The 22565-nt window shown below is 44.7% G+C and overlaps 2 protein-coding genes across 3 annotated transcripts in view; both read right to left on the bottom strand.

Moving 5' to 3' along the window:
- Positions 1 to 1013: 1013 nt before the first annotated feature.
- RSL1D1 (ribosomal L1 domain containing 1) lies at positions 1014 to 12288 on the bottom strand. Its single transcript, XM_070955063.1, has 9 exons — positions 11982 to 12288; positions 9943 to 10085; positions 8108 to 8246; positions 7194 to 7342; positions 5982 to 6083; positions 4676 to 4769; positions 2588 to 2710; positions 1673 to 1888; positions 1014 to 1464 (listed from the first exon to the last, which is right to left on the bottom strand). Exons 1-9 carry the CDS (start codon positions 12027 to 12029, stop codon positions 1144 to 1146), a joined length of 1335 nt encoding a protein of 444 aa, XP_070811164.1. The 5' UTR covers positions 12030 to 12288; the 3' UTR covers positions 1014 to 1143.
- Positions 12289 to 14906: 2618 nt separating this feature from the next.
- Positions 14907 to 22565, bottom strand: part of GSPT1 (G1 to S phase transition 1) — a 34626-nt gene continuing 26967 nt past the window's right edge. For both annotated transcript variants that reach the window (XM_070955385.1, XM_070955386.1), the window contains exons 12-15: positions 21113 to 21286; positions 20145 to 20234; positions 18839 to 19007; positions 14907 to 17842 (exon numbers count right to left, since the gene is read on the bottom strand). In XM_070955385.1, coding sequence (XP_070811486.1) covers positions 17790 to 17842; positions 18839 to 19007; positions 20145 to 20234; positions 21113 to 21286 — 486 coding nt within the window. In that variant the 3' untranslated portion in view covers positions 14907 to 17789. The remainder of the gene's footprint in view (positions 17843 to 18838; positions 19008 to 20144; positions 20235 to 21112; positions 21287 to 22565) is intronic.

Genomic DNA, 22565 nt, shown 5'->3' with positions numbered 1-22565 from the left:
CAAGATCTGAATGAATGAAATAGCCTTATTAAATACTTAGTTCTTTACATACAGTAGTTTATACACTGCTCAAACAACTAAAGGGAACACAAAACTACTGTATATGTATATATATGTGTGTATATGTATATGTATGTATGCATGTTAGTCTGAGGGTCCAAATTGAAGATGTTTCGTTTCTCATCCAAGAAGCTTCTTCAGCTCTGACTGGATGGTGGAGAATGGAAGTATTTATACTCTTTGTCTTTTACGCCAGCACCCCTAAGTCTAAAGAGCGCTTCTTGCAACATTGTTAGGTTCTAACTTGCAGCTGGTGAAATGGATTGCCAAATTTGCTATAAAATTGATGGAAAAAAGGACAAAGTTGGTGCAGCAGAATGGGGTAGATTGCAGGAAAGAGCATTTGACATAATAATGTAATTCTCTTAGTAGTTTTAAGACCGATTGGGTAGACGCAGGGGGGACATTGTAATATAATCTTAAATCATATTTAATTTGTATTTCAAATTATTGTATTCTTGTCCGATTTCATTCTAGGTTGTATTTTACTCTAATTTCATTTAAAATGAACACGTTTTAAATCGTGTTTTATTCCTATTCCAATTTCATTTTAAACTGTTTCTACCAAATTTTTGTAATAATTGTTTCTGGAGCTTTGCACTTTGATATGTCCTAAGGGCTAATCAATAAATAAAGATTATTCATTCATACTCCTGTCTGCAAGGAGTATCAATCCTTCCATTCCCCATCATCCAGTCAGAGCTGAAGAAGCTTCTTGGATGAGAAGCGAAATGTCTTCAAAGAAAAAATGAGAAAGTCCAGTTGCCTCTTGAAAAAAAAAAAACACTTTTGGGACAACCTTGACCTGGATGACGGAGAATCTCTATGGACATTAATTCTAAAATGTTATTATACACAAAATTAGATGATTATTATACACGAAGTTACATTCATTATCTAAATCCAAACGGAAAAAGACAGCTCTTTGGAAAATTCAGCTTCGGAGAACACAATAAAATAGGACATTGTTTTATTCCCCCAGGTGAAAAACAAAATACAGGATGTTTTACAAGTTGAATAAATGTCTTCTCCGCCAACCTCCCTCTGATCCCGATATGAAAACAGCCAATTTGCTCCCTCTGCTCAAAGGGACAGCTGCACTTTCATTCTTCTCAGGTCCCGTTTGGGAGGTTTCGTGTCTGATTTAGGAGCTTTTAGCCTTTTGGGAGCCACAGTTGGTTTTGCCAAGGGCTGCTTGGCATCCTTGCTCTGCGTCTTTTCCAAAACCTCTTGCTTGGCCATCTTGCATTTTCGACCAGGCGTCTGTCGGTTTGATTTCTCTAAGGCCGAAGCCTCTGCGGGAGTTTCCGGCTGCGAAACAGGAATCTCGGCCTTCCTTTTGCTACAGAGTTTCGGAGAGCCCGTCTCCAGCTCTGGTTTTGCACCCAACTTCAGCTTGCCCACCTATTTGCCGAAAGGGAAAAACCAAGACAGAAAGACACATTCAGAGAAAAGCTGGCTGAGGAATTCTGGAAATTTAAGTCCACAGTTGCTCAGGCCGAGAGCCGTTGCCCTAAATCGAGAAGCTTTTACGACTTTTACCTGTGGAGGAAATCAGTTTTGGGTTTGTTTGTTTTTTTTGACACATTCCAACTTAAGGTGAAATAAATACCTGATCATTTTTCTCAGAGGGCTGAGTTTCAATAGGAACCAGTTGTGGAATTTCTTCCTCAATCTCTTCTTCTCCTTTTGATTTCAGGGTAGGGGGTTCCACCACATCTGTTTTAGGCACGTCAGCTTCTGGAGCCCCATTCGTGTCGTCTTTTGTGCCTGACTGAGCCGTAATCTTCGGTTTAGCTTTTCTTTTCTTCTTCTTCATTTGAACAGTCTTTAAAAAAAAAAAAAAAAAAGGAGAAATTGGCTCCTTAACAATTGCTCCCCTTGTTTTAAGGTGGGCATCGTGCTAAACAAATAGGTGGCTCAGCAGACTGATAGCATTGTGATTATCACCAGCTGCCTGCAATTACTGTAAGTTTGAATCTCCCCAGGCTCAAGGTTGACTCAGCCTTCCATCCTTTCTAAGGTAGGTAAATTGAGGACCCAGTTTGTGGGGGCAATAAGCTGACTTTGTATATATATACAAAAGTATGAAGGCTATTGCTTAACGCATTGTAAGCCGCCCTGAGTCTCCGGAGAAGGGCGGCATATAAATCAAATTAAAAAATAATAATAATAATTTATATTTGCTTCTAGGAACAATGTGTGTGATCGCAGCTGTTTCTTCCTTTTAACTGCCAGTGGGGGTGTGAACTGATTGGGTGGGAGCTTCACACCCCCACTGGCAGTTAAAAGGAAGAAACAGCTGCGATCACACACATTGCTCCTAGAAGCACGAAGCCGAAGACACCAGCCTATATTGACTTGCTTCAGGACACAACCCTTCTACTGTGATACCTTCCTCACTTGACTGGTTGTTCAATGTTTAGATCAGTCCCACTAAAACCCCTGCCTAAATAGAGATTTTGGCATACAATGTGTATGGGGAATACCCAGTCGGTATTGCTGGCTGTGCCGCTCAGAATCTCACCTGTTGGTTTTCAGCGCCTTCCGTTTTCTGAACAGCAGCCTCACCTTGGAAAGTAGAGTGAAAGACAGGAAGTGCAATTGATTTGCTGGTTTTGAGGTGAAGAACTTTCACGCTTTTCCAGATCTGAAAAGCAACATAAAAGGAGGATTGAAAGAGACATCTGTAATGTCGGAAGGCGAGCAAACGAAAAGAGAGAAGCCAAAAAACAAAAAGGTAAAGGTTCCCCTCGCACATCTGTGCTAGCCGTTCCCGACTCTAGGGGGTGGTGCTCATCTCCGTTTCAAAGCCAAAGAGCCAGCGCTGTCCCAAGACGTTTCCGTGGTCATGTGGCCGGCATGACTCCACGCCAAAGGCGCACGGAACACTGTTCCCTTCCCACCAAAGGTGGTCCCTCTTTTTCTACTTGCATTTTTTTACCTGCTTTCGAACTGCTAAGTCGGCAGAATCTGGGACAAGTAATGGGAGCAGCTCACCCCGTTATGCAGCACTAGGGATTCGAACCGCTGAACTGCCAACCTTTCGATCGACAAACTCGGCGTCTTAGCCACTGAGCCACCGCATCCCATACGCCAAAGTAAATCCCATCAAATTGCTTTGGAAATTTTGAAACAGCATCCTGAGGAGGAAGCCCCACTATGATGAATGGGGTCACCCCCCCTACTTCAGTGGTCCTTCAATAGTATGATTTGTAGTAATGCTTCCCAATCTCGGCAATTTGAAGATGGGTGGACTTCAACTCCCAGAATTCCCCAGCCAACATGAAGAAACTTCTGGAGGCCATTTTTTGGGGAACATCTTCCAGCCCCTTCCATGGAACATTTCATCCCCAATTTGCCAAATTTGACACGTGTCTACTGCACCCCCCCCCCCCCAAGGAAGCAGGTACAGCTAGTCCTTGACTTGTAACTGTAATGGGACCTGAAATTGAATGTGGGGATTCATTAAGCGAATCAATATATTCCTATGGGCGGTTTTGCTGGAAACTGGCAAAAAAACATAAATTTATTTATTTATTAGTTCGATTTATATATGCTGCCCTTCTCCGGAGACTCAGGGCAGCTTACAATGTGTTAAGCAACAGCCTTCATACTTTTGTATATACCTGCTTAGTAGGGCTTTTTGGCCCCCCCAACCGGTGTTCTTTTTTATACAAAGTCAGTTTATTGCCCCCACAATCCGGGTCCTCATTTTACCTACCTCGAAAGGATGGAAGGCTGAATCAACCTTGAGCCTGGCGAGATTTGAACTCACAGTAATTGCAGGCAGCTGGCAGCTAAGTACTACTTTAACAGCAGCAGTTTAGTCCACTGCGCCACCAAGGCTCTATTGTGAGCCTTATTGTATCTAAATTGTGAGCAAATGACCACTGCAACCAGCTGTAAAAGTGAGCTGGTCAGTAAGCACCCGAAATGCAGTCACATGACCACGGGTGTATGCGTGCAGTCGTCGGAACTCGATTGTAAGTAGCTTTTGGGTGAGGGGATCTGTCGTAACTTTGAATAGTTGCTAACTGATTGGTTGTTAAGTCAACAACTACCTGTACAGAGTCTGTCTGAAACTTACTACCGGTAGTTCACTGTCAGGGCCATATGTTATATTGCAGTTCAGATTTATTGTTTAAGCTTATACACCAGAATCTAGTCAACTTAAGTTCAACACTAAATTGGGACCAGATAAGGGTCAACAGAATTCAAGAGCCTTGGTAGTACAGTGGTCTAAGGCACCCTGTTATTAAGCTGGTTATTAAGACCAGCTGCCTGCAATTACTGCAGGTTCGAATCTCGCCAGGCTCAAGGTTGACTCAGCCTTCCATCCTTTCTAAGGTAGGTAAAATGAGGACCCGGTTTGTGGGGGCAATAAGCTGACTTTGTATAAAATATACAAAAAGTATGAAGGCTATTGCTTAACGCATTGTAAGCCGCCCTGAGTCTCCGGAGAAGGGCGGCATATAAATTAAATTAAAAAAAAAAAAAGAAGGGTTGGACCTAAGACCATTTGTGGGAACGTAACGATTCTAGGCTGATGATTCGTTTAACTCCACTCCCCACCCCTTCCCAGCTCTGTTCTTACGTCAACAAACAGCCTTACCTGTGGAGCTTTGATAGCTATCGCTTTGGCAGCAGCTATGACGTTTTCAGTGATCTCCGATGCGTCCATACTGCTGTGCCCAATGCGAACCATGCTGAAAGAAATTCAGAAAGTTTGCCTCTTGGATTACAGTAGCATCATCTTGGGGTATTCTCGGAATCACAAAGAAAGGGGCTTCAGGTCTGTGTGCTATGGTTGGTCTACAAACTTCATAAAAAGCTTAATCTCACCGTCATTGCATCATAAAGGTAAAGGTTCCCCTCACACATATGTGCTAGTTGTTCCCGACTCTAGGAGGCGGTGCTCATCTCCGTTTCAAAGCCGAAGAGCCAGCGCTATCCGAAGATGTCTCCGTGGTCATGTGGCCAGCATGACTCAACGCCAAAGGCGCACAGAACGCTGTTCCCACCAATGGTGGTCCCTATTTTTCTACTTGCATTTTTTATGTGCTTTCGAACTGCTAGGTTGGCAAAAGCTGGAGCAAGTAACGGGAGCTCACCCTGTTACATGGTGCTAGGGATTCAAACCACTGAACTGCCGACCTTTCGATCGACAAGCTTACTGTCTTAGCCCGAGCTACCATGTCCCTTCTGTAGGGTCGTTAGTTAGCCACTGAGCCACCGTATCCCATCATCGCATCATAGATTCTCCATTCCCCCCCCCCTTATGGTAGTCCTCTTGGCTTGCTTGCCACTTCCCTCTAAACTTCTCACAACACCTGGATTAGAGTAAAAAAGGCAAAGAATTCCCATCGGAATTTACTCCTCTGGTCGTTGCCGACTCTACGGGCCGGTGCTCATCTCCATTTCAAACTATTGAGCCAGCGCTGTCTGAAAACATTTTTATGGTCATGTAGCCAGCATGATGTCACGGATCACTGCTACCTTCCCAACAAAGTGGTACCCAAAAAGCTGTGGTGGCGCAGTGGTTAGAATGCAGTATTGCAGGACTAATTCTGCCGGCTGCCAGCAGTTCGAGTCCCACAGGCTCAAGGTTGACTCAGCCTTCCATCCTTCCAAGGCTGGTAAAAGGAGGACCCGGATTGTTGGGGGCAATAGGCTGACTCTATAAGCCGCTTAGAGCGAGCTGTAAAACAACTGTGAAGTGGTATATAAGTCTAAGTGCTATCCATTTATCTACTCACATTTCCATGCTTTCGAACTGCTAGAGCTGGAGCAAGGAAAGGGAGCTCACCCCATCCCATGGTGCTAGGTTTCGAACCTGGTCTGCCGGCTTGCCAGCCCAACCGCTGAGCCACTCTGCCGCCGCCCCCCACCACTAGAGAGCTGCAAGTCAAGATACTTACTAGCAACTGCCCTTGTTAGTGACTGGGAGAATTGTTCCGTGGAGGCGTTTGTGGATTTCCTTAGCTAGGTCCTTGGCTTTCAAGTCCACGCAGAGAGGTGCCCTGGTATTGGGAGAGAGAAGGTAGGAAGTGAGGTTTCCACGGCTTCAAATTCAGCGGCTACAGAATGGGCCAAACCAAATTACCCCAGTTGGGGGGACGATGGGGAATGTAACTCAACATATCTAAAAGCCCCCAAGGCGAAGGAAGGCCATCAGAAAGGAAATTATAGGCATTATAACAGATGGCTATAGCAAAGGGTCAATATACATAATACTTACACATCCTGACAAAAGTGAGAATGGTATATGCCCAGCATGTGAAAACAACCCTTCAGAACACGAGATACTAAGATACCGACGAGATACCGACAATTTAGTTTTCCCTTTCTTCAATTTAAGTCCAATACTTAACAAATGTTTCACTTAACAACAGAACTTTTGGGCTTGATTGTGGACTACCTGTCATTCATATTGAGAACATTTGTATTTTCTCAATCTTACTTTGATAGAAAATTAAGATTTATTTTTTTTTAAATTTCATTCTGGCTGGAGAAAAACAACTCCAAAATCCTAAAGAAGGGTTCAGAAGCCCCATCTTCTCACTTAACAACAGAAATGTTGAGCTCAATTGTGGCCGTAAGTTGAGGACTACCTGTGTTGATGAAGGACAGACTCATTCTCTCTCTAGCTGGGGTTTGTCTATTTTTAATTTTAATTACATTCCATTTCTTTTAACGTTGAGTTTTTGTTAAGTTTGAAATAACGTATGTACACGCGTTTCACGGCAAGCTGCCCAGAGTCATTTTTTGCTGAGATGGAGCCTTGGTGACGCAGCAGACTAAAGTGCTGTTAACTAGCACCAGCTGCCTGCAATTACTGCAAGTTCAAATCTCACTAGGCTCAAGGTTGACTCAGCCTTCCATCCTTCTGAGGTAAGTAAAATGAGGACCCGGATAGTGGGGGCAATAAGCTGACTTTGTATAAAATAGAACACCGCTTAGGGCCCCCCGAAAGCCCTAAGCAGGTATATACAAAAAGTATGAAGGCTATTGCTTAACGCATTGTAAGCCGCCCTGAATCTCCGGAGAAGGGCAGCATATAAATCGAACCAATAAATAAATAGATAAATTTAATAAATAATAAAAAATGAGGCCAGGGATTTTGTTTTTACTTTTTACGCTGATAGAAATGTTTTCCCATCTGCGAAGGCAGCAATCTTCGAATACGATTGTCGGACAAGAAAAGAGCAAACCGATTCAGCAGGCGGCGTTTCGCTTCAAAGGGCTTGTATTCGGTTTTTAATGTCTTGTAAGAGATGACCTGCAAGAAACAGAAGGGGACAGATAACACTGAGAACCCGTGTTGTGGCCCGCCAGCTGCCAGAGGAGCTGGCGGCAGACTCAAACGATGAGGAGGTTGGGGAGGAACTTGGGCCAGTTCTGGAGTCTGGGGAAGGCTATGATGGATGCTCTGCGTCAGCTAGAGACGTCCGACATTTCCCAGCCACTGGAGAGGCAGCTGCCTTCGGAGGCTGGGATGAGTGAGGAGGAAGAACAGCTGGGGCCTGTTCCAGATGCACGTTATGTGCAGAGCTGTTAGGAGAGGAGAGCAATGGAGGACAAGGAGTTGACTTGGGAAGCAAAGCACACGTGGACACTGAATGGCCCCTCCCTGGCTGGGGAATAAATAGAAGGAAAGGGGAGTGGTTGTCGTAGGAGACAACAGTTCGTATTTCTGAAGATTTTGCTGATTCTGAGCCAAGAAGCATCTTCAGCTCTGACTGGATGGTGGGGAATGGTTGAAGCTGAAGAAGCTTCTTGGCTCAGAATTAAAATGTATTCACAGAAAAACCAGAAAGTCCAGTTGCCTCTTGAAAAAGCACCTTTGAGACAACCGTGATCTGGATGACCGAGAGTCTCCATAGACGGTGCAACTGTGGTTTATTCAGCAAGCCATAATTACATGTTTAAAGAAACTCTTGTGGGCACAGTCTTCGGACGAGGCCATTATTTTGCTCCTTTCCCAAAATAGACAGAGCATAGGAAATAAAAGGAATCAGCATAGCTTTCACCAAAAGTTTCATACCTCAGTGATGGATGTGATTCCATGTTGGTCCAACAGCTTCTTGTACAAGTTCTCCGTCTGTTCCGCTGTTAAGCCAGGTTCGTCTTTGGTGAAGAGGCAAACCTCAGAGGTGTCCGGCAGAATGCTATGAGGCAGGTTTCTAGAACACCAAACAGACCGCAGGCTTCAGAAAAGCAACAGCTGTGGGGTCATTAAGTAAAGGTAAAGGTTCCCCTCGCATATCTGTGCTAGTCGTTCCCAACTCTAGGGGCCGGTGCTCATCTCCGTTTCAAAGCCGAAGAGCCAGCGCTGTCCCAAGACGTCTCTGTGGTCATGTGGCCGGCAAGACTAAATGCCAAAGGCGCACGGAGCGCTGTTACCTTCCCACCAAAGGTGGTCCCTATTTTTCTACTTGCATTTTTTACGTGCTTTCGAACTGCTAGGTTGGCAGAAGCTGGAACAAGTAACGGGAGCTCACCCCATTACGCGGCACTGGGGATTCGAACCGCTGAACTGCCGACCTTTCGATTGACAAGCTCATCGTCTTAGCCCCTGAGCCACCGCGTCCCTTCTGTAGGGTTGCTAAGATGATGCAATTACAGGTAGTCCTCGACTTACAGCAGTTCGTTTAGTGACCGTCTGAAGTCATGACGGCACACTTAAAAAAAGCGACTTATGACCGTTTCGCATTTACGACTGTGGCAGCCTCCCCATGGTCATGTGATCCAAATTTATATGCTTGGCAACTGACTCACATTTACTGACGGTTGCAAAGTCATGCAATCATGTTTTGCCACCTTTTGACAAGCAGAGTCGACGGGGGAAGCCAGATTCGCTTTAACAACTGCAGTGACTCAATTGGCTACGATGGCAAGAAAGGTTGTAAAATGAGGCAAAACTCACTTAACTGTCTCACTTAGTAACATAAATTTTGGGCTCAATTGTGGTCGTACGCTGAGGATTTACCTACAATGTCGATGTTTAACATCGGGGCTCTCCAATCTTGGCAACTTTGAAGAGCTGTGGACTTCAACTCCCAGAATTCTTCAGCCGGTCATGATGAATTCTGGGAGATGAAGTTCACAGGTCTTAAAGTTGCCAAGGTTGGACACTCCTGCTCTACAGTAGTGGCCAAAATTGTAGAAACCTTTTGGGAAAAGTGTATTTTTGAGGTTTAATGGCTAACAACAACACTTTTTTGGGGGGGGGGGAGTTTCAAGATAATCATATTCCACTGCTGGGAATGGCCTGGGAATAGCCCAGACCTTCACCCAATTGAAAATCTATGGAGCTGACTAAAGAAACTTGTTAGTCAGAAGCAACCCAGCAATAAAACCCAGTTAATAGAAGCCATCCTTCAATCTTGGTTTCACATTATAACAGCCGCAAAACTAAAAGACTTGGTTCACTCCTTGGGAAGACGTCGTAAGGCCGTCATTCATGCTAAAGGTTACCCAACTAAGTATTAAGTGACATGATAATTTTCGTATATCTCGTTTTTTCTACATGTTTCACTTTTCTTCCTTATATTGCAACTGCTATTCTAATAACAAATCCTTCCTAAAAGTGATTGCATTACATTCTTGATTAAATTATCTTTCCATTGATATATAATTTTATGGTACTACTCCAAAAAAAAAAAAAAAGTGGTGTTATTAGCTAATTTTAGAAAATACACTTTTCCCCAAAAGTTTCCACAATTTTGGCCACTACTGTATATATAAGAACTCTGCTTTTGAATGGGGCTTATTTCTTGCTGCATCTTAGTTTCCAATCTTCCTAGTTATGCCCAATTGTGGATAGCATTTCACTGGGGTGGAAAAGCAGAATTAAAGTACAGAAGTAGGCAGACTTACATTTTGATTACTTGCTCATTTGGGGGGATTTTCCAGACGGTAATCATCAAAAAGATATTCTGGTCTACATCCAACAACACTTTTTCTCCGGACTTCTGTTTGTTCGCGTTATAGGCAAGTAATGCGTGAGTGGCTTTTTTGATCTAGAACAAAAATTGTTATTATTCATAGAATCTCCATATCTCAAAGCCAACTTGCCTTCCAATGAGGACCTGTATACTGCACGAGTCAAAAAGACTCGTGAAAATATTTAGACCAATCGCATCCGGGACATAAATTGTTTCAGCTTCTACCCTCAAAATGACACTATAGAGCACTGCACACCAGAACAACTAGACACAAGGACAGCTTTTCCCCTAAAGCCATCACTCTGCTAAACAAATAATTCCCTCAACACTCAAACTATTCACTAAGTCTGCACTACTATTAATCTTCTCATCGTTCCTTTCACCCATCTCCTCCCACTTATGACTGTAACCTACGATTTATATTGACTGTTTCCTAATATGATTTGATTGCTTACCTGTACCCTATGACTATCATTAGGTGTTGTACCTTATGATTCTGGACGAATGTATCTTGTCTTTTTATGTACACTGAGAGCATATGCACCAAAGACAAATTCCTTGTGTGTTGAATCACACTTGGCCAATATAGAATTCTATTCTATTTTATTCAAACACAACACTTTAATCCAGATGTGTTGCGTTCCCACAGTCCTTCATCAAATTCTGGCAATCGCCAGGAGTCAAGACTAACATATGTTTTAACAGATTTACAGAGTTGGAAGGGACCTTGTAGGTCATCTAATCCAACACCCCACTGAAGCAGGAGACCCTACACCATTTCTGACAGATTGCAGTCCAATCTCTTCTTGAAAACCTCCAGTGATGAAGCTCCCACAACTTCCGAAGGCAACTTCTGTTCCATTGGTTAATGGTTCTCACTGTCAAAAAATTCCTCCTTATTTCCAGGTTGGATCTCTCCTTGTTCAGTTTCCATCCATTATTCCTTGTCTAGCCTATCGGTGCCTTGGAACACAGCTTGACTTCCTCCTCTCTGTGGCAGCCCTTCAAATATTGGAAGACTGCTATCATGTCTCCCCTGGTCCTTCTCTTCACTAGACTAGCCATGCCCGGTTCCTGCAACTGTTCATCATATGTTTTAGTCTCCAATCCCCCTAATCATCCCTTCCAACACCCTTTTCAGTTCAATCATGATGGAAGGGACCTTGGAGGTCATCTAGTCCAACTCCCCGCCCAAGCTGGAGACCCAGTGAGACACGTTCTCACTGTCAGAAAATTCCTCCTTATTTCCAGGTTGAATCTCTCCTTGTTCAGTTTCCGTCCATTATTCCTTGTCTGGCCTTTGAAAAATAGCTTGACCTCTTCCTCTCTGTGGCAGCCCCTCAAATATTGGAAGGCTGCTATCCTGTCTCCCCTGGTCTTTCTCTTCACTAGACTAGCCATGCCCGTTCGTCTCCAGTCCCCCAATCATCCATTCTAACGCTCTTTTCAGTTCAATCAGGATGGAAGGGACCTTGGAGGTCATCTAGTCCAACCCGCCCACCCAAGCTGGAGACCCACTGAGACAGGTTCTCACTGTCAGAAAATGTCTCCTTATTTCCAGGTTGAATCTCTCCTTGGATCAGTTTCCATCCATTATTCCTTGTCTGGCCTTTAGGTGCCTTGGAGAATAGCTTGACCCCCTTCCTCCTCTCTGTGGCAGCCCCTCAAATATTGGAAGGCTGCTCTCATGTCTCCCCTGGTCCTTCTCTTCACTAGACTAACCATGCCAAGTAGAATAGAATAGAATTCTTAGTACAAGACTAAGTCGAAAGCACCAAATAATATTGAAGAATAAGAACAATCATGTACTCCCTGCGGTTGAGGTCCATAGGGCGAACCCAGGCAATGGGGTTCAATGGGCAGCGCACCCACAGCGGGGCGGTCGTGGGGAACCCCACACCGCCCGCGGAAAGGCAGCGCCCAGGTTGTACATTGCGGGTGGGGGTCCCTTCCCTCAAACCGCCGCCTCACCTGGCTTTGGTTCAAAGGCACCACCGCCGCTTCTACCTTCGCCTCCATGCTTCTCTTTCCACGTGGGGAGGGAGCAGCCTTTTCCGGGCGTCGCCGCGCCGTGACGCAATCAGAAGGCGCCTTTCAACTTATCTTGCAAGAAGGAGAGAGGGAGAGAGAGGAAAGGCACCATAGAGGTAGGTAGGGCAGAGGGAGCGGACTTCCGATCTTGAAACTCCGTCGGATCATCATAGACACGAAACCGGAAATAGTAGAGAGAGGCCTAGGATAGGATTAGGACTTCCGAGTTTGATTTTGGGAGAAAGCAACGAAAAAAAGACAATGCAAAAAATAATAATTTGGATTTTATTGGGGGCATCCTATATAAAAGTCCCCCCCCAAAAGGTGGAGTGTTATAGACCAGAGGTGGGCAAATGTGGCCCTTTTACAATCTGTGGACTTCAACTCCCAGAATTCCTGAGCCAGCTTGGCTGTCTCAGGAATTCTGGGAGTTGAAGTCCACAGGTTGTAATAGGACCACATTTGCCCACCCGTAATAGACTATTGCACATCCATTCCCAGCCAGGATGGGTTAAGTTTAACCTTGATTGATAGTCGTTGTTTCTCAAACTTAGCAACTTTTGTGGACTTCAATTCCCAGAATTCCCCAGCCAGCAATGCAGTTTGCAGGTTGCCCAGCTGGCTTATCCAGGGAAAGCAGGAACTGTATTAAATTGGACTCCCAGTTTTGACTGTGTGTATCTCCTCCAAAGGGATTGAGCTTGTCAGTCGAAAAGTCGGCAGTTCAGCGGTTTGAATCCCTAGCGCCGCGTAATGGAGTGAGCTCCCGTTACTTGTCCCAGCTTCTGCCAACCTAGTTCGAAAGCACTTAAAAAAATGCAAGTAGAAAAATACGGACCACCTTTGGTGGGAAGGGAACAGTATTCCGTTGAGTCATGCCAGCCACATGCCCACGGAGACGTCTTTGGACAGCACTGGCTCTTCTTCGGCTTTGAAACCTCCTCCAAATCTGTGACAACCCCCAAAATTTGCTGGTGCCCCCCCCAAGAGATTGCAATACAATGTTTATTTATTTAGTGTATGGCACAATAACATTCTGACAGTATCTTTTCACTATCCTCCCCTCCAAGTGCCAGGCAGTTGTGATCCTGCTTAGGTTTTTCAAAACCAGCCAAGGTCAAGTAATGCTTTTCTCACTGCCAATGAAAGGGATTGAGAAAGCATCTTTCAGGAGAGCACACCTGGGGAGGGGAGACAGGACTCTCAAGAATCAAGTGCTCTAAGGTTAAGAAATAACTCTTCAGCCAGGAAATAATCAGTGTAACTCACTTCGCCAAATTTATTTTGCTGATCTCCCACCTTTCTATTAAACGGATTTCATTAACATTCAGAGGCCAGCGTGCCATGGGTCCTAAAGATTATGGTGAACAGAATCTGAAGACACTCAAGTCATCTTACACCATCCTTCTTCCCACACATATGGGGCTGGCTGGTTGTGTGTGTGGGATCAGGTGAGGTGGCTGCGCAGTTAAATTCTGCAGTCGGAGTGAGGGACCACGTGGGATAGTTAAGGCACTAGAGTAGAAATCGGAAGACTGCCGGTTCTAGTCCCACCTGAGGCATGAAAGTTCAGCTGTGGTGACTATGAGGCCAGTCCTTCTCATTCCGTTTTAGGGAGGAGGCCATGCCAAACCAGAAATCTTGCTGAGAAAATTTACAAATTTATTTATTGAGACCTCGGGGCAGAGATGAGGGCAGCAAGCTAGAAAACAGGAGACAACTGAGTTTTAGTCTTCCTTGAGCACAAAGCCAGCTGATCCCTTTTTATTAGAACCTTATCTTTTTGGTTCCAGTTAGATCTATTTTGAAATATGTTCAAGATGGCAGCTAGCCTAGCCCAGCCTTTTTTCTTTTTTTTGGATGAGACATCCAAAAAAGTGTGCTAGGAGTGCATGCTTACAGAATTCTCAATGAACTATTGTTTTGCTGGAATTGGGGGATGTCAGGACTGTTAGCTTGATACCAGCATACTTGTTGTGGCTTGCCAGCAGCCAGCGGAGCTGGTGGCAGACTCGGACAGTGAGGAGGTTGGGGAGGAACATGGGCCAGTCCTGGAGACTGGGGAAGGCTCTGATGAGGGCTCTGCATCGGAGGCAGAGAGGGGGCCAGGGCCGTCTGACAGTTAGCAGCTGCCTTCGGAGTCGGACATCAGTGAGGCAGAAGAACAGCTGGAGCCTGTTCCCAGTGTGCGCATGCACAGAGCTGCCAGAGGAAGGGAACAGCTAAGGAACAAGGGTTGACTCAGGAGTAAAGCCACAGGTGGACAATGAATGGCCCCTCCCATAGGAAATAAAAGAGGAGCGAAAGGGGAGTGGAGTTTGCAGGAGACAATTAGTTCGCCTAATTGGTTCGTGACTCTCCAAGACTCTTCGCCAAGTTTTGAAGATATCGGCCTGGCAGCTCTCCAAGCCAGATAAGGTCTGTGACTGTAAAGTCTCCCTTGAAAGACTTTGCTGGATGTGAATGAGAGGAATTCACAGTACTTAATAAAAAGGGGTTTTTGTCTGGACAAGGAATCTGCTTCATGCTCTTGGGAAGCCTAGATCAGAACAATACTGCCCCATTTTCTTCTGCATGCTGTAAACATCAGTTCTGGAATTGTGCACAGAAACTTTTGCCCGTGTAGAAGATTATGCCCAAATACAGTTAGTAATCCAACATGCCAAAGAGTGCCAGATAGTAGAATGCTGTCTAAACTCTCCTAGCCTTTAAAAACACACATACACAAAAAAAACCTTTCCCCTAGTTTGCTACTTAAAAACAATGATCCAAAGACAATTTTGTTGAAAAAGGTACGATAACTTAAAAAAGCTTTCATATTACTGCAAAAAAATAAAAAATAAAAAAAAATTAAAAGGCCAGATATTTGCAGACATAATAAAATTTATTTAAATTTTCATGCATTATGGTAGCTACAACTGTAGTCATGAATTTGAAGGACAGTCGACTTTGTTTAGTCCGTACAATGTAGCCTTACGTGAAATGGACACGGTTACAAAGGGGGAAAAAAAAAAAGGGGGGGGGAGGCAACATTTTAAATTTAGAGCTGTGTAAAATGGAACAGTTCTTGTGACTGCCTTTTTTTTTTTATTTTATAAAGAGAAATGGGGCATGTTCTCCTTGGAACCTACCAACCAATATGGAAAAAGCATTTTGAACTGGAAAACCTTCTTTAATCCCAAAGGTGCTTTTTTCAAGAGGCAACTGGACTTTCTGGTTTTTCTTTGAAGATGTTTTATGCTTCTGATCCAAGAAGCTTCTTCAGCTCTTGAGTGGATGGTGAGGAATTGAAAGGCCCAGTCAGAGCTGAGGAAGATTCTTGCTTGAGAAGAGAAACGTCTTCAAAGAAAAACCAGTTGCCTCTTGAAAAAAGCGCCTTCGGGACAACCGTGACCTGGATGACGGAGAATCTCCACAGAGAATCAGCCTTCTGTAATGAATTCTAGAATAGGAAATGCAGTTAAATGATTTTAAGCACCAGTTATTCTTCTACAGCTTATATTCCTATCAATGGCAGTGATGCTGCCTGCTACTCATTGCCAAAGATACAAGCTTAGTATCCTAGTCTTACCAACTATTCCAGTGCAGTGTTTCTCAAACTTGGGAACTTGAAGGTGTGTGGATTTCAACTCCCAGAATTGAATGCTGGCTGGGGAATTCCAGGTGTTGGAAGTCGACGGATCTTCAGGTTGCCAAGTTTGAGAGAAACACAAGTCTCAATTCACGTCCTAGCTTTGCTTCCTTGTAAGGTTCTTATTTCCTCAACCAAGAGCCCACAAGCTGTGTTTGCAGCCGTCACTTCCTGAAAAGTCAACCCCAGCGTCTTGAGAACTGGAACCTGGATATAATCTCCAGATAACCATCTGGGGAAGGTGAAGCTAGTTTGCATTGCCTGATATGCAAAAATGTATAGACCCGGGATGGCGAACCTATGGCACGCATGCCGGAAGTGGCATGCAGAGCCATCTCTCTGTGCACGCGAGCCGTTGCTCGTTGCTGTTCCGGGTAGCTGGTCTTTATGCACGTGGGCAGGTTGGAAAACAGAAGAGCAGCTGCCCGGTGCGCGCGCCAGGAACATGATCTTCCAGTTTCCGGCGCTGCATGTGCACCGCCCAGCTGATCTTTGCACATGCATGCATGCCACAAACCGGAAGACCAGGTGGCCGGCACGCATGCGCACGCTGAAAACCAGGAGATCAACTTCTCGGTGCGCACATGCATACCAGGTAACTGCTCTTCCGGTTTCCGGCACGCACGTGCGCTCCCGTTTCGGCACTCGGTATTGAAAATATTCGCCAACACTGGTAGAGTCTACTCAGATTTAAATGACCCAGTGGTTTGAGGACAAAAGTGGCAATTCCCGAGACAACATCCAGCTGCTGATTGAAGAGGGTTAGACGCCTCTCTTACCCAAGGCCTTCCCTTCAAATCAACCCCTTCTGAAGAAAGAAAAAGAAAAACTACAAAGATTCTCCAGGCTTCCAAGTTAAAAGTAGCAGAGGAAGCTTTAAAATCCTAAACTGGCGCCCGAGCTCAGTTTTCGTACTGAACGTTGACACACCAGAATTATTGCAAGAGTTGTGATATAACAGTCCTACTTGTTTTAGTCACTAGCCTGTGCTGCCAGGGGGAAAAAAAATCATAATGATAATATTCTCCAGGACAGAGTTGGAAGATCTTACTTTTACCCTGGGCCTGCATGTCTGCGTTTAAATTAAGTTTGAGATATATTGGATGCATCATGAATGAAACAGTACCATATTTGCACGAACCTCTTTTGATGGGTTTTGAACCACCGGAAAAAAAGAAAAAAACCCTGGCAAAAAGAAACTTTAATACGAGTTTTGCCAGTGATCTAATTCGGTTTTTTTCAACCACAGCAACTTTTTAAGATACGTGGACTTCAACTCCCAGAATTCCTCAGCCCTGCTATGCTTACTGAGGAATTCTGGGAGTTGAAGTCCACACACTTAAAAGTTGCCAAGGTTGAGAACCACTGGTCTAATTGCTTCATTTAAAACAGTTGGGGAATCTGTCAAAGATAGGAACCCGTGTTTTTTTCCACCTCCCTAGAAAACCCCAAGTCATCAAATGTTCAGATTTGCTCTGTGGGTTAAAAGCGAATGCGGCAGGCATGACATCCGGATGAAAACGTTATTCCAAAGTAATTAAGATACCAAAAAAAAAAAAAAAAAAAAGATTTCAAATTGGAGAGTTTATTAACATGGTAATTGTGTTTGTAACATGTGCACGTGGGCACACCTGAATGATCTGCCTTTGAAAAATGTTTCCGTCTGACGGGAGGGGACACAATTAAAACAGAAATCCTGTAGATTTTTTGTTTCATTTTTTTTCATAATTCTAGGCAATTATGTCCACATCACTTTTACAAAGCTATTGCCAAATCTTTCCGATGGGGGGGTGGGGAGCTGAATTTAGGAGGAAGAGGAAGAGGAGGAGGAGGAGGAGGAGGAGGAGGAGGAGGAAAAAACCAAAAAAATATGAAACTTTTCAAGGGTAAAACTTCCACAGTGGCATACCAGAGCTCTCAATATGAGAAAGCTGACATAATGTGGACCTTTGCGGTAAAATATCATCTTTGCAAAAGAAGGGCAGAGATTATCGGGGGGGGGGGGAGGGGGAGAGGGGGGGGAACGAAAAGAAAGAAGGCAATGTGGAACAGGGCTCTGCAAAGTCATTTTCCCCCCCCTCCTTACAGTATTTGTGCAGGCTTGTCAAAAACAATGCTTAGTCCTTCTCTGGAACCAATTTCAGAACTTTACCAATTGCAATGGTTTTACCTAAAAAGAAAAAAAAGAAAAAAAAAAAGAGAGAGAGAAAAGGCAGAAAACAACATTAGGAGGTCTCACATAAAAATACCATCAGGGTTTCACATAAAATACAGATAGTCCTCAACCTACGACCACAACTGAGCTCCAAAATTTTTAGGTTGCTAAGTGAGATATTCGTTAAATGGGTTTTGCATCATTTTACGCCTTTTCTCGCCACATTTGTTAAGCGGATCACTGCATTGGTAATATGCTTGTTAAGTGTCATGTGACACCCCCCCCGGGACACCGCAACTGTCATAAATACGAGTCAGTTGCCAAGCATCCGAATGTAAATCACTTGACCCTGGGGATGCTGCAACGGTCATAAGTGTGAAAAATGGTAACTTCGAACAGTTATTAAGCGAACTGTTGTAAGTTGAGGACTATCTGTAAAGCAAAATATGGCAGCCGGTTTGGTCTAGTGGTTATGGCACCAGACTACAAAGCAAGAGACCGTGAGTTCAAGTCCTGCCTTAGACATGGAAGCCAGCTGTGTGACTTGGGCCAATCATGAGGAGACTGTAAGTTCCAGTCCTGCCTTAGCCATATAAGGTAGCTTGTGAACTTTGGGCCAATTACCAGGAGACTGTGAGCTCTAGTCCTGCCTTAGCAATGAAAACCAGCTGGGTGATTTTGGGCCAATCACCAGGAGACAGTGAGTTCTAGTCCCGCCTTAGTCCTGAGTTGGGTGTCTTGGGCCTATCACCAGGAGACTGGGAGTTCTAGTCCCGCCTTAGCCATGAAAGCCGGCTGGGTGACTTTGGGCCAATCATCAGGAGATGTTGAATTGTGGTCCCAGCCTAGGCGAGAACCAGTTGCAAGTCCCTTTGCTGCAACTTTGAAAGGTCACTGAATGAATGGTTGTAGGTTGAGGACTACGTGTAGATTTGAAGTGCTACATTTCAGAGATCTGGATCTCGGCCCTCCCCCCCCCAAAACGACGAGAACAATGTATAATTGTCCTACCTTCGTCTCTTAAGGTGAAGCGGCCCATTTGAGGGAAGTCTTTGAATGTCTCGAGGCAGATCGTTCCTGCCGTCCGTAAACGGGCAATGCATACTTGATCTTGTTTGACAAAACGGGGCCGTGTTTTGCTTTTCTCTCCTGATTTCTTGTCTACCAGACAGATTAAGGCCTGCGGGAGGAAAAGAAACCCAGGGGAAACACCGTGTGGGTCGCACACTCATTTCGCAAAACGGAACTCTACGTCTTTAACCGGGAGAAGAACCTCTAGTACGGGGATGGCAAACCTTTTCGGTTACCGGGTGCCAAAAAGGGAGTGCAGGACGCATGCGCGCGCCCAAAAATGAACTTCTGGTTTCAGCTACTGAACCTCCAGTTTCAGCCAGTTACTCTTCCGGGTGTCTGGCGTGCATGTGCACGCGACGATCAGCTGGCCAGCGCACATGCTCACACAGAAAAAAGGAAGACCAGCTGAAAGATCTTCTAGTTTCCAGCACGTCCGCATGCAAAAAGGGCAGCTGATCATCGCGTGCGCGCCAGAAACTCAGAAGAGGAACGGGTTAAAGCTAAAATGACAAAGAAACATCATAACACCCCCCCCTCCCCAGCTGAATCGTGGGAGAATGCTCTCCAAAATAACTCTTTTTAACGTTTTCCCCAGCGATTTTCTCATCTTCTTCAAAGCATTTGGTGGCTGCTGTAGAAAAGCAGCACCTTCTAGCTTTCATCCTTCCTCAAAATGTGGAACTTTTTGGGAGGCACGGAAGCAGCTTCTTTCCTGGCCGATTCAAAGGAGTTGAGCTGATTCTGGTTGATTTAGTAGGTCGTGTGAATCTAGCCAATGTGGCTTATGTACTAAGTTTATGGCTTATGTTAGTTAAATCCAGTCTATTATGACATCTTTAAAACAACATGAAGCTAGGCTAAATGTCTGTGGAGATTTTCAGTCATCCAGGTCATGGTTGTCCCAAAGGTGCTTTTTCAAAAGGCAACTGGACTTTCGTTTTTCCTTGAAGAGGTTTCACTTCTCATCCAAGAAGCTTCTTCAATTCTGCAGTCTTCCGTTCTGGAGCAAAACCGAAGAAGCTTCTTGGATGAGAAGCAAAACGTCTTCAAGGAAAAACAAAAGTCCAGTTGCCTTTGGAAAAAGCACCTTTGAGGAAAGCTGAGCTAAACTTGCCTTTTCGCCTGGACTTTTTATTTTTAACAAGACATTTTGCCCTAAAAAAGACCAGTTAGTAGCCCCTTTGCTGTCTTTGACACAAGCGAGTATTTGTCGATCCTCAAAACGAAGATCGTTTGCACTTACTGTAATCTCGACTTCTTCAATGCAGGTATGAATATGGAGCACCGCGTTGTAACCTGGGCAGATGATGGATTTGTGTTCAATGATCACTATCTGTAATCAAAGAAGAGGCCAGTTAAATCATCTTGATTTCAGTAATATTTATTCTAAATTGGGCGGTGGTTCAATGGTTAAGACGCTGGGCTTGTTAACTGGAAAGCTGGCAGTTCGAGACCCAAGTGCCATGCGATGGGGCGAGCTCCTGTCCTCGCCCCAACCTAGCCGTTCAAAAGCATGCAACTGCGAGTAGATAAATAGGTACCAACTGTTTCTGACCCAGCTCTCCAAACACAACAAACCCTCTGAAGTTAACTCTAAGATTCCTTTATTAGGAGCGCCAGCAGCCCCGGCAAAAAGTTTCTCTCTCAACGCAGGCTAACAAGTCCATCCAGCTGGAAGATGAATAGTTGTCTGCCACATCTATTCATCTCCACCCCCTGCCTTTTATCCCCCGAGCTAGGGTGGGGCTTTGTTAGTAGCGGTAGCTCTTCCGTCCCAAGGACCGGCCCATAGATTTCCACTGCTCTCCTCTCCTCTGCCTTCTGCGCATCAGGCACTGGACCCAGCTGTTCCTCCTCTTCCTCATCAGCCACCTCCAGACCTGGGAGCTGTTGACTCTCCATCTGAGGGCTGACGGACGGCCCAGGCTCCGCTTCTGTCTCTCTCTCTCTGATAGCTCCACTCCCTCTTCCCCCTCGGAGCTCTCAGGTTGCCTGACACCCATGCCTCCTCCTCTGATTCGGCTGATGGAGGGGCCGGCAGCCAACAGGCCACACCCCCAGCGCTCTGTGACATCATGCTGATCACATGACCGTGGAAATGTCTTCGGACAGTGCTGGCTCAATGGCCTTGAAACGGAGACAAGCACCGTTCCCTAGAGTCGGGAACGAGTATTCCAAATTAAGAGAACAGACCTTCTTCTGGAGGCATACCTGAGCATCAAACGTGCGTCCAGAATGACATAGGTTATTAAGATCGCAGAGTATAAAGCCCGGGAGAATTTCCTCCTCTTCGATTCCTTTCAGTCGGATCTTCAAATTTTCACCTGGAGCTACGGATTCGGTCTCTACGTCATCGGAAAGGATTCCAAGAACTTCCACGTTGTGCTGAAAAAAAGAGATTAGGGTGGTCGAAGGCATGAAATGTCGCACATGCTTAACAATATTTTAGGGTCATGCAAAAGGCTGTGATGTTACCTGCCAGTTACATAACGGGAGATTTTTTCCGGATGCCATGAAATAACGGCATTTTTTAAAGGTCATCTTGCTTTTTGGGTTTACAATTGCAACATAGCCTGCCAAATATATATTTCTGCACGTCAAGCCTATTCTTCTGTTTTATTTCAACTTGGTACGTCCAAGAATGGCAATAGAAGAGAATATTTGTAGCTCAGGATTGAATTGTGGGGTCCTTAGTGCTCTCTGAACTTGATTGTTTTCTTGTAGACATTTCATTACCCAATTAGGTAACATCATCAGTGCTAGGTAGTACTAATGTTATCTAGATGATGATTACTTAGCACTGATAGTGTTATCTATGCTACATTAATTTCTGGAATTGGGTGGCATATAAATTTAATTAATTTATCCTCATCATCTTGATATTTTACTTGCTGTCACTTTATTACTCCAAAAATAACATCTGGAGATCCTTTCTTAAGGAGTTACAACCAACTAAATATGTATTTTTTTTTACCTGGAATTTTTTTTGTTCTTTTCTTAAGGAACTCACAACCAATGTGTTTTTTCTTTTGGCAAGAAAACTTACCAATAGAGGAAAACATTCCTTTTTAAGACACACACATGAAACACATTACAGTATTTTGAATTAAAAAGAAAAACCCTTCGGGTGAGGGAAGAGAAATGTCCCTCTTTTTGCTCCGAGCCTTGCTGGACCCTCTGATGTTTGGATTGCCCCGACGAAATCAGGTAGGATTGCTTTGGTCTTCAATCTTTTGAAAACTAGGACCCCAACATGGCCCAAAGCCAGAGAGACAACCCCCATACCGGTTATTTATAACTTCTGAAACCACATCCCAATCCACTAAAATTTGAGAACTGGTGGGAAGCCAAAACGAAGTTGCGAAATGAAGTCCCTTGCTGGAAGGCAAACATTCTGAGAAATATTTGTTTTGAAGGCAAGAATCAGGGCAGAAAGAATGCCTGGCAGGAGCAGAGAGCTACCATTTTTTTCGGAGTATAAGACGCACTTCCCCTCGCCCCAAAAGAGGGTGAAAGTTTGGGTGTGTCTTATACATCAAATGTAGCCCCGCCCACCTGCTGGCCCCCACCCTTTGGACTCTGACTCCCAACAATTTACCTCCTTGCAGCAAACAGCCCATTTCAGTTTCAGCACATCCTGATTAGCACATGCAGTTGATTGTCG

This window comes from Pituophis catenifer, unplaced genomic scaffold (assembly GCF_029215685.1).
Source record: "Pituophis catenifer annectens isolate HBS135680 unplaced genomic scaffold, rPitCat1.0.hap2 SCAF_16, whole genome shotgun sequence".
NCBI classification, from domain to species: domain Eukaryota; kingdom Metazoa; phylum Chordata; class Lepidosauria; order Squamata; family Colubridae; genus Pituophis; species Pituophis catenifer.
Note: the sequence above shows the minus strand (reverse complement) of the source record. Positions and strands in the feature narration are given on the sequence as shown.